This window comes from Fragaria vesca, linkage group LG3, assembly GCF_000184155.1.
Source record: "Fragaria vesca subsp. vesca linkage group LG3, FraVesHawaii_1.0, whole genome shotgun sequence".
In the NCBI taxonomy this organism is placed as follows: domain Eukaryota; kingdom Viridiplantae; phylum Streptophyta; class Magnoliopsida; order Rosales; family Rosaceae; genus Fragaria; species Fragaria vesca.
In genome coordinates, this window is record NC_020493.1 from 5,700,205 (window position 1) to 5,713,536 (window position 13,332).

Below are 13,332 nucleotides of genomic sequence, written 5' to 3' on the forward strand. Positions count from 1 at the left end.
TATTTATATTTCTTTATGGTTGTGCACTAAGATTTCATGGTCAACTTCCGATCAAAAATCAAAATTTAGAAAAAATTTACAATATACATGAGTGCAAAAGAAATTCTGTATTTCAGAAGCAACAATATAATGATGAGCATTTTAGATTGTTAGGCACTTGGGCATATATAGAACACATATATATCTCAAAAGTCATACATGTGCATCATATGCACCTTTTGGCACTAGCAGTACTGCAGTGAAAAGGCCAAAAGTGCAGCAGAATTTACTTAAAATCCAGAACAGATGTTTTGAGCACTTTGATTGCAAATTTGCAAGTTCCTGGCCATCAGAATTGGTTGCGTGATAAACATTCGCCTGCTCGAGAAGGAATTGTTCAATAATGCATGAAAATACATATTATTTATCAGATGGCCGGAAACTAAAAGCTAGCTTCAGCATTTACAAACCAAAATTACATTCAGGTGTTAGAAGTAAGATAATGCACGTACAACATACTTCTTTCCCAGTGGAAATGCAGCCATTTGGATCTTTGAATACATCACGTCCCACCAATTTGTATACAATCTTGGCGGTTTTGCAATCGAGGACCTGGTATCGTTAAAACCAATTAACTAACACAGTTGAATGACTACAGACTGGGAAATATGCACCACGTGTATTTACACGACACAATCTTAACCGTTCATAACAATTCATATGTTTGATCACCATATTTCTTTATTATTTCATCTAATCTTAACTATTCATGTATGTATGTAAAGATACACGCCGTGTACTAAATATGCTCTCCAGAAAAAGCCCGAAGGACTATAAAGTTTATTTTCTTGCACCTTCTCAACAGTAGCATGATCCGCTCTATCAGTAGTTTTGGTTCTTCCGATGGCCGACTCCCTAATGGAAGTTGTCACATTGTTGAACATGCCAGCATTGAACCTGCCTTCCCCTCTTGTAGCCAACAAAAGTTTATCCCTCAATCAAATAGCAAGGACTAATCATACAACTCTAACCGAACATATGTATCTTTCTTTGGTTTGAAAAATCAAAAAGGAAATTGTACCTACCAAACATACAGAGTCGAAACCAAACAAAGAAACAGCCAATTCAAAGAAAGTTGGATACAATAAGAAGTCAAAAGTTGTATTTGCTTGGTTTGAAGAAGGAAGTTGTACCTCTAAAGGCGAAGCTCGGATTCGAGTGGAGAATTTCTGGTGGCGATTAGAGAGAGGCTGAAGGGTTGAGTTGTTAGGACGATGAAAGCCTCCATGAGCATTGGGACGCCTACAATTGATCGGGAAAACCCCTTCTTCGTCGTCGTAGTCCAAATACTCCATGTACTTGGACATGGCCTCTATCAACCAAACAGAAGAAGGAGCAGGTCAAATTTGTGTAGAGATATATGGGAGGAGGAGTATTAGCTAGGGTTTAGAGCCTTGACTGCTTGAGCAACCGAGACAAACAAAATCACTTAACCCCCGAGAAATAAAAATTTGGGGGAAGTAAAATACCCGAGAACACGGTTTTATATTAGGTTCACGAGGAGAAGTAAAGTACATTATATCACTTCTTCCGCTTTCTTGTTATGAGTATGTGTTTTTGTGTGTGAAAGTTGCAAGCAGCGCAGCTAGTTAGACCTAGCTATCGATCATCACCGACCACCACCTTTCAAGAGTAGAGAACATGCATATCATTTTGCTCATAAAGGTGGAGTCTTTGGGTCTGGGGGCAAAAGGGTTTTGTGTTTTGATTGGTTCTGAGGTTTGGGAAAATGGGTTGTGTTTAGTTTGTACTGTGGAACTGTTAGGGAGTTGGGTTTCTGGTGTTTTTTGGGGTTTCCATTTGGGTTTAGTACTTCAAAGATTTGTAATTTGGTGCTGTCTATGATGAACTAATGGGGGGTTTATTGTGTTTGAGTGAGAAATTATGCTTTTTTGAGGGAGTTTGCAAAAGTGCAAGTGTGTGCTGTTATACTTGGAAATGTTGTCAATTGAATTGTAGTTGAGTTTTATCTTCTTGTTGATGGAAGGTGTGTAATTGATTGCTGGTGATTTATGGCATTATCTCAAGCTTGCTAGAATGTTAGTGGGACTGCCATTGGTGGAAATGCACTCCCATTCTATGTAATGATTGAGAGAAACCATGCCGAACAATTTATTCAGTTTCATTTGGAGGAGATTCTGGGATCGGATACGTAGTAGAGGGTCTGATCATGACCAGGGCTGTCCGAGACAGGATTCTCAAGGATGCAAATGGTGACATTAGTGATCATCTGCGCAACCACATTCATTTGCCAAATTGCATTCACGTGAAGAACCATATGCACAAGCACAGCCCCATATTGGCCGATAGGTCTCTCATGAGGGACTGAATTGGTTGTCCTTCAGAGGTCTCGATCTCTCAGGGACCCCTCTGCGAGCCCTCCTTCATGGCAGTCTCCTTCCATTGTTGAAATGCTTTCCAAGAAAGGTGAAAACGGTCCCTTGGTGCGGGAGGGGAGAAGGTCAGTAGGAAGATGCTCCATCGCTATCTTAAACCAACATCAAATAAATAAGAACTCGATCCTAGCAGCTAGAAAAAAAGAATATAGGCTAGTTCTCCAATATACATGTTTTCATGAAAATGCATGTGACAATATTATTGAGAGATGAGAGTAATTGAGATGAGAGTACATCACTAGTTCTAGATTGTATATAGAGGCATGAAATACTTATGTCGTCTTACAAATTCAATCCAAAAATTCTTTTCTCACCAAAATCAAAATACTTAGGACATTACTCGCATTAGTACAACTTAGTGATATATCAACTCAAACAAGCCTCCTAAATAGGACCTAGCTAGAGAAACGTACACATGATCGAAGATATAAGACATCCAGCAGAAATCCAAGGGCTCAAGCGTTCACCAATTCTAGCTGCTTTCCAAGGAATCCCTTCAAACCCGGGTTTTCTTTCAACAAACTTGGGGATGTACCTCTTCAAGTACGTGCAGAGAGTAATTGTGAGTAATAGAACCGTAAAATACAAATTGAACTTGACAATCGTCGAGTTGAACAAGGCTAGCATGACAATGGTGTTCAACACTATGAGAAGAAAACTGAAGAAGCGGGCCGTATGACACACTGGTATAAGCGCCGCCAATAATGGTTGATTGCGTCGCAATGTGTATCCTCTCGGAGTAAGGAGCCTCTCCTCATTCAATATCGCGAACGCATTAAACATCATCAAACACGCGACGCAAAACCGCCACAAAATCTTTAATACCTTGATCTGAATCCATAACAACATTATCTCAAACTCTCAATATATCCAACTTTACAATCCCACAACCTCCACTAAACGTAGAAATTCCCCGGTTGTGATCACTGCATGTCTCTCAATATGAAAGAGCTAGAGGGTTTATATAGAAGTTAAACAAGCACATCAAATAGGCAAGTAATTGTTTCCAGAAAAGCAAGTAACTAATCACTCCTACTTCGATTGGGTAAAAGCCTTCAATTTAAGACCATCCCCATCACCCGCCCACTCAAATTCCGCCACGTGTCCTCCCATCCCAAATCACCGGCCCACTCCAACACCAAAATCATCTAAAATTTAATTTAACTAGAGTGAAAGTAACTAGCCTAGGAGATTAATTAATTTAATTTAACCGCGTTAAACAGTCAAAAACGACGTGCCGACAAGTGACAAGCTTCTCTTCTGCCACCTCCTATTCTTCTTCTTCTTCTTCTTCTTCTTCGAAAAAGCCCCAGTCTTTCTTCCCCAAATTTCCAGACCTCAAAATCTCCCCCAAAATTTCCGATCAAAGCTTGGACCTTTCTTCAATCGGACGATGGATCTGGCGCCGGAGGAGCTTCAATTTCTGTCTCTCCCAGACATTCTCCGAGAATCGACCTCAATCCCGAAACTGTCCCCGAAAACCTTCTACCTCATAACCCTAACCCTAATCTTCCCTCTCTCCTTCGCCATCCTCGCCCACTCTCTCTTCACCCACCCACTCCTCAACCAGCTCCAAGGCCCATCCACCGACCCGGCCCAGCTCCACCACAAATGGACCCTCCTCCTCCTCTTCCAGTTCTTCTACCTCATCTTCCTCTTCGCCTTCTCTCTCCTCTCCACCGCCGCCGTCGTCTTCACCGCCGCCTCCCTCTACACCTCCAAGCCCGTCTCCTTCTCCAACACCCTCTCCGCCATCCCCAAGGTCTTCAAACGCCTCTTCATCACTTTCCTCTGGGTCTCTCTCCTCATGGTGGCCTACAACCTCCTCTTCCTAGGGTTCCTCGTCCTTCTCATCATCGCCGTCGACTCGCAGAACCCGCTGCTGCTTCTCTTCTCCGGCCTCGCCATTTTCGTGCTCTTCTTGGTTGTGCATGTGTACATTACGGCTCTGTGGCACCTGGCGAGTGTGGTGTCGGTGCTGGAGCCGGTTTATGGGTTCGCGGCCATGAGGAAGAGCTATGAGTTGATGAAGGGGAAGACCGGGATGGCGTTTGTGCTGGTTTTCGGGTACTTGACGAGCTGTGGGATCATCGGATGGGTGTTTGGGACGGTGGTGGTGCACGGCGGGAGCGATTACGGTGTTTTCGTGAGGATTGTGGTGGGAGGGTTCCTTGTGGGGCTTTTGGTGATTGTGAACTTGGTGGGGTTGTTGCTGCAGAGTGTGTTTTACTATGTTTGTAAGAGCTATCATCATCAGGGGATCGATAAGAGTGCTTTGCATGATCATCTGGGAGGGTATCTTGGGGAGTACGTGCCGCTCAAGAGCAGCATTCAGATGGAGAATTTGGATGCCTGACAAAGGAAAGATTGGAATGGATTTATGTGTAAGTTTCTTTGTACTAAATGTTGTAAAGAAAGGAAAAAAAAAAATTGGAGATAGTTTTTATGGAACTCTGTTTTCTGTGGTTTCGTATACATGTTTTGTATTCTCTTTTTTTTCTTTTCTAATAAATTTTTCAGTTAGTTGTTGGTTCTCATTTGCTGGGATTTGCATCTTATTGTTTTGTGATATGTGCCCGAGATTCTGTGTGTTACTGCACTTTCAGTAGCACAGCGGTATCTTGAATGTGTTCATTATATGGCGCCTCATTCTTTGGATTTATGTGTAAGTTTCTTTGTACTATTGTTGTCAAGAAAGGAAAAAAAATTGAAAAAGGTTTTATGCAATTCTGTTTTCTGTGGTTTTGTATACATGTTTTGTATTTTTTTTTTTTTTTTTTTTTTTGCTTTTTCTAATAAATGTTTTGGTTAGTTGTTGGTTCTCATTTGCTGAGATTTGCATCTTATTGTGGTTTCTATGTGCCGGAGACTCTGTATGTTACTGCACTTTCAATAGAACAGGGGTATCTTGAATGGTATTATATGGCGCCTCATTCATTAGATAAGAAATTATTGCTACCTAATTGGTTGCTTAGGAAAAGATAAATTAAGAATAATCAAGTAAACAATGTGCTGGTGTACTAACCCTTTGTCATTTTGTATCTAAACTGGAATTTTCTAGTCAAATTTGGAAACTATTGTATGGATCTAGCTGCGGTATTACATTTAGTTTTGATGTTGAATTGCTTCATTAATTTGGTTGTTCATTGGATTTATCCATATTAACAGAAAATGACAGTCTACCTTTTTTGTTTTAACCCAGTTAACAATTATTTTAGACGTTTTTGTATCCCTTAGTTTATTGGATGGATAGAGCTAAAACTTGTTCCCCCTATTTATCTCCACAGGACTAGACTATATGATATGGTAAGTGAGTAATACTATGAATATGAAGTGCATGGTATGGTAAGTGAGTAATACTATTAAGAGTTACTTAATAGTTTTTAACTTTTAATTGACTACTACGCCATTAGAAATGAACTGCATTTTATCTTTGAGTGTGAAACAGCACAGGAGAAATAATAAGAAATATTAGTGTTTAGTTTGAAAAAATACCTTCTTATTGAAGGATTAGTTGAAATAGAAAAGAAAATGAAGAAAACAGCACAGGAGAAATAATAAGAAATATTAGTGTTTAGTTTGAAAAAATACCTTCTTATTGAAGGATTAGTTGAAATAGAAAAGAAAATGAAGAATATGAATCACAAAAACCATGTTAAAACATCTCTGTATACAGGTTGTATTATACATAGCTAGTACCGTGCTTATAGGCCTACGTTCGGTTAGATGTGATTCTTCAGAACTGGTTGCTATTTTATGTGAATATGTTATCTGATCACTTGTTCATTTCATATCATGATAATACTATGAATATGAAGTGCACATGGGTTAGCCAGGTTGCCCAATGACTTGTTCTCATAGCAACTGATCATCGCCTTGACTGTCTTATATCTATACATAACTTCTAGCTCTCCATAATAGGGAGCTCTGTGCTTCCAATGAGTATAGGTGTAGTTGGCATTTGAAGTTGGAGATGATGCGGTGATAACAAATCTCCCATCTCACTCTGGCAGTTTTGCTGCTAAGAAAGTTCACTGAAACCCCATGCCTCACCAATGTTAGTCCATTTCTGCATGCCAAATTACATGTTGTGCATTAAAGCATATTTGTGTCCTGAGAATTGATTGTTGGCCGACTAGTTCAGGTCCTTGTATGCCACAGGATTTGGTTGCAGTGTCATTAGGCATTTCATTATATTTTGGTGTAATGTTCATTGTAACATTTCCATTCACTTGAACATCATCAGTCAAACTTGGCACACCAGTAGAACAAGAATTGTAAAGATGCACGGGACAACCCACTTTTCACCTTTCTTTCTAGACATAGATTGTGGGTTCAAGACCATCATTGTGTTTTCGTGTATACATCCTATCTGCGTATCTGAGATTAGTGGTTCTGTTAACTACACAGGGAAACTTATGCTGCCACTAAGAATATCAATTCATGTCCTTCTCAGGACTTGGTTGCTTGAAAAGATTGAAGGGAAGTGAAAGCATACTACAAATTTGCTGCATTAGTTCTGGTTAGGTTCTCTTAACATAGTGGCAGCATATTTGGTCCAATGTGTTGTCTATTACAGTTCAACTTTAGTCCCTGTGCAAGTAGATATAGTGTGCCACCACCCTTCTGCGTCTTGGATTCTTCACATTATCATAGAAAGCTGATCACTTTTATTTAATCCAAACCACATAAACTCGGAACCTTATAGATCAAGACTCAAGGGAGCAATGAAAAGGGGATTTAGTTGTACCAGTAAATGAGGTTGGATATTGAATGCTTCAAGCTTAGTGCCCATTGAAATCCTGATGTGGCCAATTATCATGTCAGAGAATGCTACTAAGGTTAATCAAAGAGAATGCTACTAAGGTTAATCAAAGTACGGTATACAATTCATTTACAATTAACCTCATCTTCCTTGAGGGAATACGTTTTTGAAAGGAATTAAATGCCCAGTCGAGGTAGTCCTTTTTCGGTTTTCCAGCTACCTTAGGGTTCTTCAAGGTTCCTTGTTAGCTATCAAGGAAAATCGATTCTGTCATTCTGGCATCAAAAGATGTTCCTTTTCTGATGAACAAGTTGAAATATTATCTTGTCAACCAGAAAGAATCCATATAAACCAATTTTCCAAGTATTCGATTTTTTGGGTTATCTTGCACTACATTAAACTGGGAAGAAAATTGTTTTGAGTGATGCCACCTAGAATAGAACTGACCGTGTGTTATAATAAGATGAATAATTGAATATCGAAGACTCGTCTTAGATGAAATTTATATGAATGAAACTAGTTACCGAGAAAGTGAGAGGTCAATACCTGGAACTGGAAGGTCCTCTCCTAAGAACGATACCAAGTGTTCATGACAGGCGATGAAGAAATACTCGAGAACTATTATACAAGCAAGTAGAAATATAGCCAATATAATCTATGGCAGGGTAAACTGCACAAAGGGCTAGCACTGGAGTCATATTGCTTATCTTATTTAGTTGAGCTAAGTAAAAGCACTGGAGTTTAATGCTTGTGTCAATCAGTGCTCGCTATAGGCCTTGCGCTTGTAACACATATACGTACATTATAATGTGTAGTCTGTCAAAATGAATATTGCACGATCAAACAATGTATCTATTCGACTTTGTATTGCTTTGAGTAACATTACATCAATATGTTTGTGGGTATGTATCTTCCCACAAAAGGAATTCATAGAACTAGGCCGACTCTTCCATGTTGAGCAAAGCAGAAACTGGAATGATTAAAGCTTGCTCTTTGGTATACCAACTTGTACAGTTCTGGACCTTCGCTCCACTGCTCGGGACAGTTGCCTTACTGCCTCTTTCGGAAGATGGGATGGTTTGGTCAACCAATCTGCCCCATCTACAACCAATGTTGTTCCATTGATGTATTTCCCTTTAAGCACCAAAGAGACGTTCAAGATCAGGTCTCCATACAGAATAGAAATGAAAGAAAATACAGGCTGTAATTGGAAATATTCAAATTCAATACGAATTTTAGCTTCAACTGGTATATTAAGGCATTTGTATAACCTTTCAATTAGTTGTTGAAAGTTATCTACCCCATGTAACCAATGTGATCTTCATACACATAATTTGCAAACTACAAGCATAACAAATGGAAAGAAAAAAAAGTAGTAGAATTAGTGTAGGAGTGTATCTGGTCATTCAAATATTTTAGGTGTGCAAGACGAAGTTGCATCATTTCAATTTAGAAAAAAAAAAAAAAAAAAACCCTTCCAGTCTGTTTGTAACAATTCCAGACTGATCCCTAAGTAATGAAGGAACAGGTTGCTGGTGCCTCAAAAATTCAGTTAGTGTTACTAGCAATATGTAATTGGGTTGTTTGGTCTGTCATTAGAGAGGTTTAATCTATTCTATTGAATTTGAATCAGGTGTGCTTGCGCCCTTTAGCTGACAAGTACTGCTTGAACCTGACGCCTATGTAGTTATTAAACATCACAAATGTTACAAAATGAAACCAGTTTTCTCATCCTTCACTAAAACCTACAATTTGTAGGAATCAAACCTTGCTTTAACTGTACACAATTCGATGGCAATTAGTTTCAGTGACTCGCTCTGGTTAGGGTGCAAGAAAAATGTATCAAATGAAGGGATGGTTAAAATTATGTAGTCATTAAAGTTAAGATGGAAGCAGGTTGGCATTCTTAGAAGAACATGTTGACCAATAGTAACTAAGCGAATGAGATTTCTAACCTGCAGTAGACACAAGATATACTGCAGCCATAGCAATATCCCATTTCTGTCCTAATTTTGTTATAGGATTCGCCGTTAATTCGCTCATCATCTCCTGAGGTAAGAGTTTACTCAAGCCAGCAGTGTCTCCAATAGGTCCTGGGGCAATACCATTGACTCTGATATCATAATCTGTACCCCACTCCAGTGCCAAGCTTCTTGTAATGCTATCAACAGCAGCCTGGTATAGAAGAAAGAATGAACCCATTTCAGTCACAGAAGCCTTTTTAGCGAAGTACTATGTTGTACCTCCCATTTTCAGGGGAACATATAAAGTTTCTACCAATTGGACAAACCTTTGCTGCAGATACATGAATTTGATACCAACTAGCTGTATAATGCAAAGTCGCACTTATGTTTATTATTGTTCCTCCAGCAGATGAGTCCTTCCCTGGTGCCCTCTTCTTGAGATACTTGAGTGCTTCATGACACATTGTAAAGGTGCCAACAGCATCTATATCCAAAACTACAGGAGCCAATGAAAGAATTAGAATCAAATCTTACCGTGTTCTATAGGAGTGAACGTGATATCATGAAAATAGTAATGTGGTAGATCCTTTTATATAATGTGAATCGCTTTGCTTAGATAAATACTTCTAAAGACACAACCTGTTCGAAATCCATTGGGAGATAGATCCTCCGACGGGACAAGGAAATTGCCAGCAGCAGCATTTACAAGGATGTCAAGCCTACCAAAATGCTTCACAGTTGACTCCAAAACTCTAACTGCATCATCTCTTTTGCGAACATCACCCACAAATCCGATAGCCTGCAACAATACAACAATACAATTTCTCTTATTCTAGTGGCCATTAAAACTCAATGCCTGAATCAAGTATGTAGACAGTAGTCAGAGCACAACCATTTCAACAATCAACCTAATGAAGAAATAAAATTAAAAAAATTGAACTTGTTATGTTGTGAATTGCCACTACCTTCCTACTGCAAACACCGATTGAGCAAACTAACGTATGCAATATACCAATTTAGAGAAACTCCTACAGCCACTCTTTCTGTACTCCTTCTCTACTTTACTGATAAATTTTAAGGAATCTAGACGAACTAGTTTTACTCCATCTTCAAAAAGTTTTGCACTAAGCCGCCGGGAACTCACCCGGCACGCTCATAGGAGTAAACAATTGCTCATTTCTGAATTTTCTGTACATGCGCACTGTCTGAAGTAATCATGAGAACGCAAGATCATGTCTTTTAATTATGTCAATGTCATATCAGCTGAAAAATAATCAACATATATAAGCAAAATACTACAAAGCAAAACAAACAACTCGAGCATTATTCCCAAACTACAACGATTTTGATACATAAATACACATTCTTTGTGTATCCTAGCTCAAACAATCAAACTCCATGTATGCATCAATGTTTAGTAAAGCATGTTTTCCACAATCTAAAGATTCTTCACAGCAGAAAACAGATGAAGAAACCCAGAAACCAAAACCAACGAAATAAAGAACAGAACAACAGATATTGAATAGAAACAGAGCAACAAGAATTACAGGAATGCCAAGGGAGAGAAGGGTTTCAACAGCAGAGTCGATGACGTTTTTACGACGACCCATGACGGCAATGGAGGCTCCATGTTTGCCCAACTGAACTGATATCTCGTACCCGATTCCCGATGCTCCTCCGGTCAACAAGGCCACCTTCCCCTTCAGTATCTCCGCCTTGAATGGTGACTCCATTGCCGTCTCCGACAATTCTTTTGGACTTTCTACTTTTCTAGTTCAACTGACAAAGTGGGTCGTTGTTTACAAGTTAAAAACAACACACACACACGTACGAGGACCAACTACTCAACTAGTCTTCGATCGTTCAATGGGCCGGGTCGGGTTGGACCGGTCCTGGCCTATTTTTAAATCTTTCAAAACTCCCGTGAACCTTAACCAACATGTCGCACTAGTTATGAAGACGGCGCCGTGAGCCTTAAGCCCTTAACCGACTAGTCAGCATGAGTTATTTCTGCAAATGACATCTTTTGTGAAGATGAGATCGTAAGAAACTAAGAATTCTAAACACTAGCCTTTTACCCGTGTATTTGCACCGGCATACAATTTCTTAATAATTCTAAATATAAGTGACGGATTATTCAGATTAATTTGATAATGTTAGAGTTCACAAAATTTGAAAATATTAAAGATGGATTTTTGTTTGATTCTGTATAGAGTTTGATGATATATCTTAAATGTTAGTCCAGCAAGTACTTGAGACTTGAGAGCATGATTGCTTTTCAGCTGCAATCATAGTACTCTGACTTCATATTTGATGACTAGCTAGGATGGACTTATCCCCCAAGTTCTGGTAAGTACTAGCTAGTATTGATGTGAGTTAAGCTTCAAATAATATCCTATCGAGATGTCAAGAGTTGTATTTTCAGAAGAAAGACATGCTATTTAGAAGTTGACGACAATGCATGCATCAAGATTAATGGTTCATTGTGGTTCGTTGCTGTACAAAGTCTGTATATGTGTTGGTTAGTAAGTTCTATCTTAACTTGTTCTAACGAATCAAATTAGTATGTTTCCTATTTCCTAATGTATTCTGCAGCCAATCAGCCATGCATATGCAACATGGAGCTAATTACTCTGTATATTGTTAATGGATTAACTTGCTCAATGAATTATTCGTAGCATCGTTATAATGTTTTGTTTTTATAATTTTTACACTCGTTTTTAGGTAATAAGCATTGAACGGTAAATGAGACGGTGTTAACATACCATGTTCTCTAACTCATCTTAGATTGGCCAAAAAAAAAAAATGAATGTATCACACAACAGTGACAACAAGTTTCTAAAGTCGTCCTATATAACAATACAAATAAGAAATACATGAGATCGAAAAGTATTAGATCTTCTTAACAGATCTTAAAACTAAACCTCATAAAACAATGTCCAAATGAATTGCCAACTCTTCTCTACAAATTTTCCACATGAAAAATGCTGCTGTCAAAGCCACCACATAACACCCAGAAGGAGGGAAGGTTGGGAGCTAGCTAGCCAAGTCAAGCAGCCATCAATCCCATCATCATGCTCCATCGTTATCCATCTGTATTGGATCCAACTACGTGCTCAATGGCATATTCCTATCCAAATTGGTCAACCACTATATATATATATATATATATATATATATATGTCTCCACTAAAGAAATTGTTAAACTTTGACCAATAACAAATAATTTGAAAAAGAATATGTTAAAGAAAACAAATAGGATAAACGAGAGCAAACAAGAAGAAACAAGCAATGATCAAAATGAATTCATATTCACATATAGAATATATGGTAGCTAGTGTTTTCGCAATCCCATGTAGATTTCATCGAATTGCTTGGCTTATTTAGATCCATCTTTCTTCTTCTACATATCTAGCTCAATGTGTTTTTTTTTCCTCAAATTTTCATTTTCTTTAATATGATGAACAGTCTGTATTGCTCAACTAATTTATATCTATCAGCGGACTTTCGGTCATCTTATATTATTTTGGAGATAGGATATCTTAGGAGTGATTAATGATTTGATTGACATGGAAAGAAGTTGGTCTACCAAAGGTGCTTTAATTGAAGAAGTGTGAAATCTCTTTCACTTCTTATCTTCAGTTATTTGTACATATAATCATATGAAATATAATCAGGCCGTGCATAATGCATAGAATAGCTAAAAACGCGTCTTTGTTTTTTGCTAAAAACGCGCCTTGTCACAATGACTCTCTGATATGTAACTATCTAATTTGCTATTAATGCAATTACTTCATTCTCAAAAAAAAAAAAAAAATTTATATCTTTTCGGTCTCTACTGAACACAATGCATGAGGTACTGAACATTTAAAATGAAAAGGAAACATGACCTAAACTCCTAAACTCCTAATAAAGTCTAAAACTATCGATCTCATTTTGTTTTTTCATCAAATTATGTTTATTTTAGAATTAAATTCAGTTTACCCCCTTGTGGTTTGGGGGTGACTTCATGTTAGTCCCTACACTTTTATTTTCATCAGTTTACCTCTTGAACTCTTCAATTTCTGTCTGCCGTGCCCAAATTCTCATATTCCGTTTGAATTGACCTTTAATTATCAGCAGTTAAGGTTCGATTTGGACATATAAGGTCCGATTTGCCCAAATTCTA

The 13,332-nt window shown here is 38.3% G+C and overlaps 2 protein-coding genes and 1 pseudogene across 2 annotated transcripts; 1 reads left to right on the forward strand and 2 right to left on the reverse strand.

Moving 5' to 3' along the window:
• Positions 1 to 265: 265 nt before the first annotated feature.
• On the reverse strand, positions 266 to 1,346 carry LOC101304555 (annotated as a pseudogene).
• Positions 1,347 to 3,759: 2,413 nt separating this feature from the next.
• Positions 3,760 to 4,851, forward strand: LOC101293075. The gene has a single exon (XM_004293723.1). It carries the CDS (start codon positions 3,829 to 3,831, stop codon positions 4,789 to 4,791), a length of 963 nt encoding a protein of 320 aa, XP_004293771.1. The 5' UTR covers positions 3,760 to 3,828; the 3' UTR covers positions 4,792 to 4,851.
• Positions 4,852 to 7,889: 3,038 nt separating this feature from the next.
• Positions 7,890 to 10,984, reverse strand: LOC101293375 (peroxisomal 2,4-dienoyl-CoA reductase-like). Its single transcript, XM_004293724.1, has 5 exons — positions 10,712 to 10,984; positions 9,804 to 9,963; positions 9,491 to 9,660; positions 9,156 to 9,375; positions 7,890 to 8,334 (listed from the first exon to the last, which is right to left on the reverse strand). The coding sequence occupies exons 1-5, from the start codon at positions 10,895 to 10,897 to the stop codon at positions 8,180 to 8,182; spliced, it is 891 nt and encodes a 296-aa protein (XP_004293772.1). The 5' UTR covers positions 10,898 to 10,984; the 3' UTR covers positions 7,890 to 8,179.
• Positions 10,985 to 13,332: the final 2,348 nt, after the last annotated feature.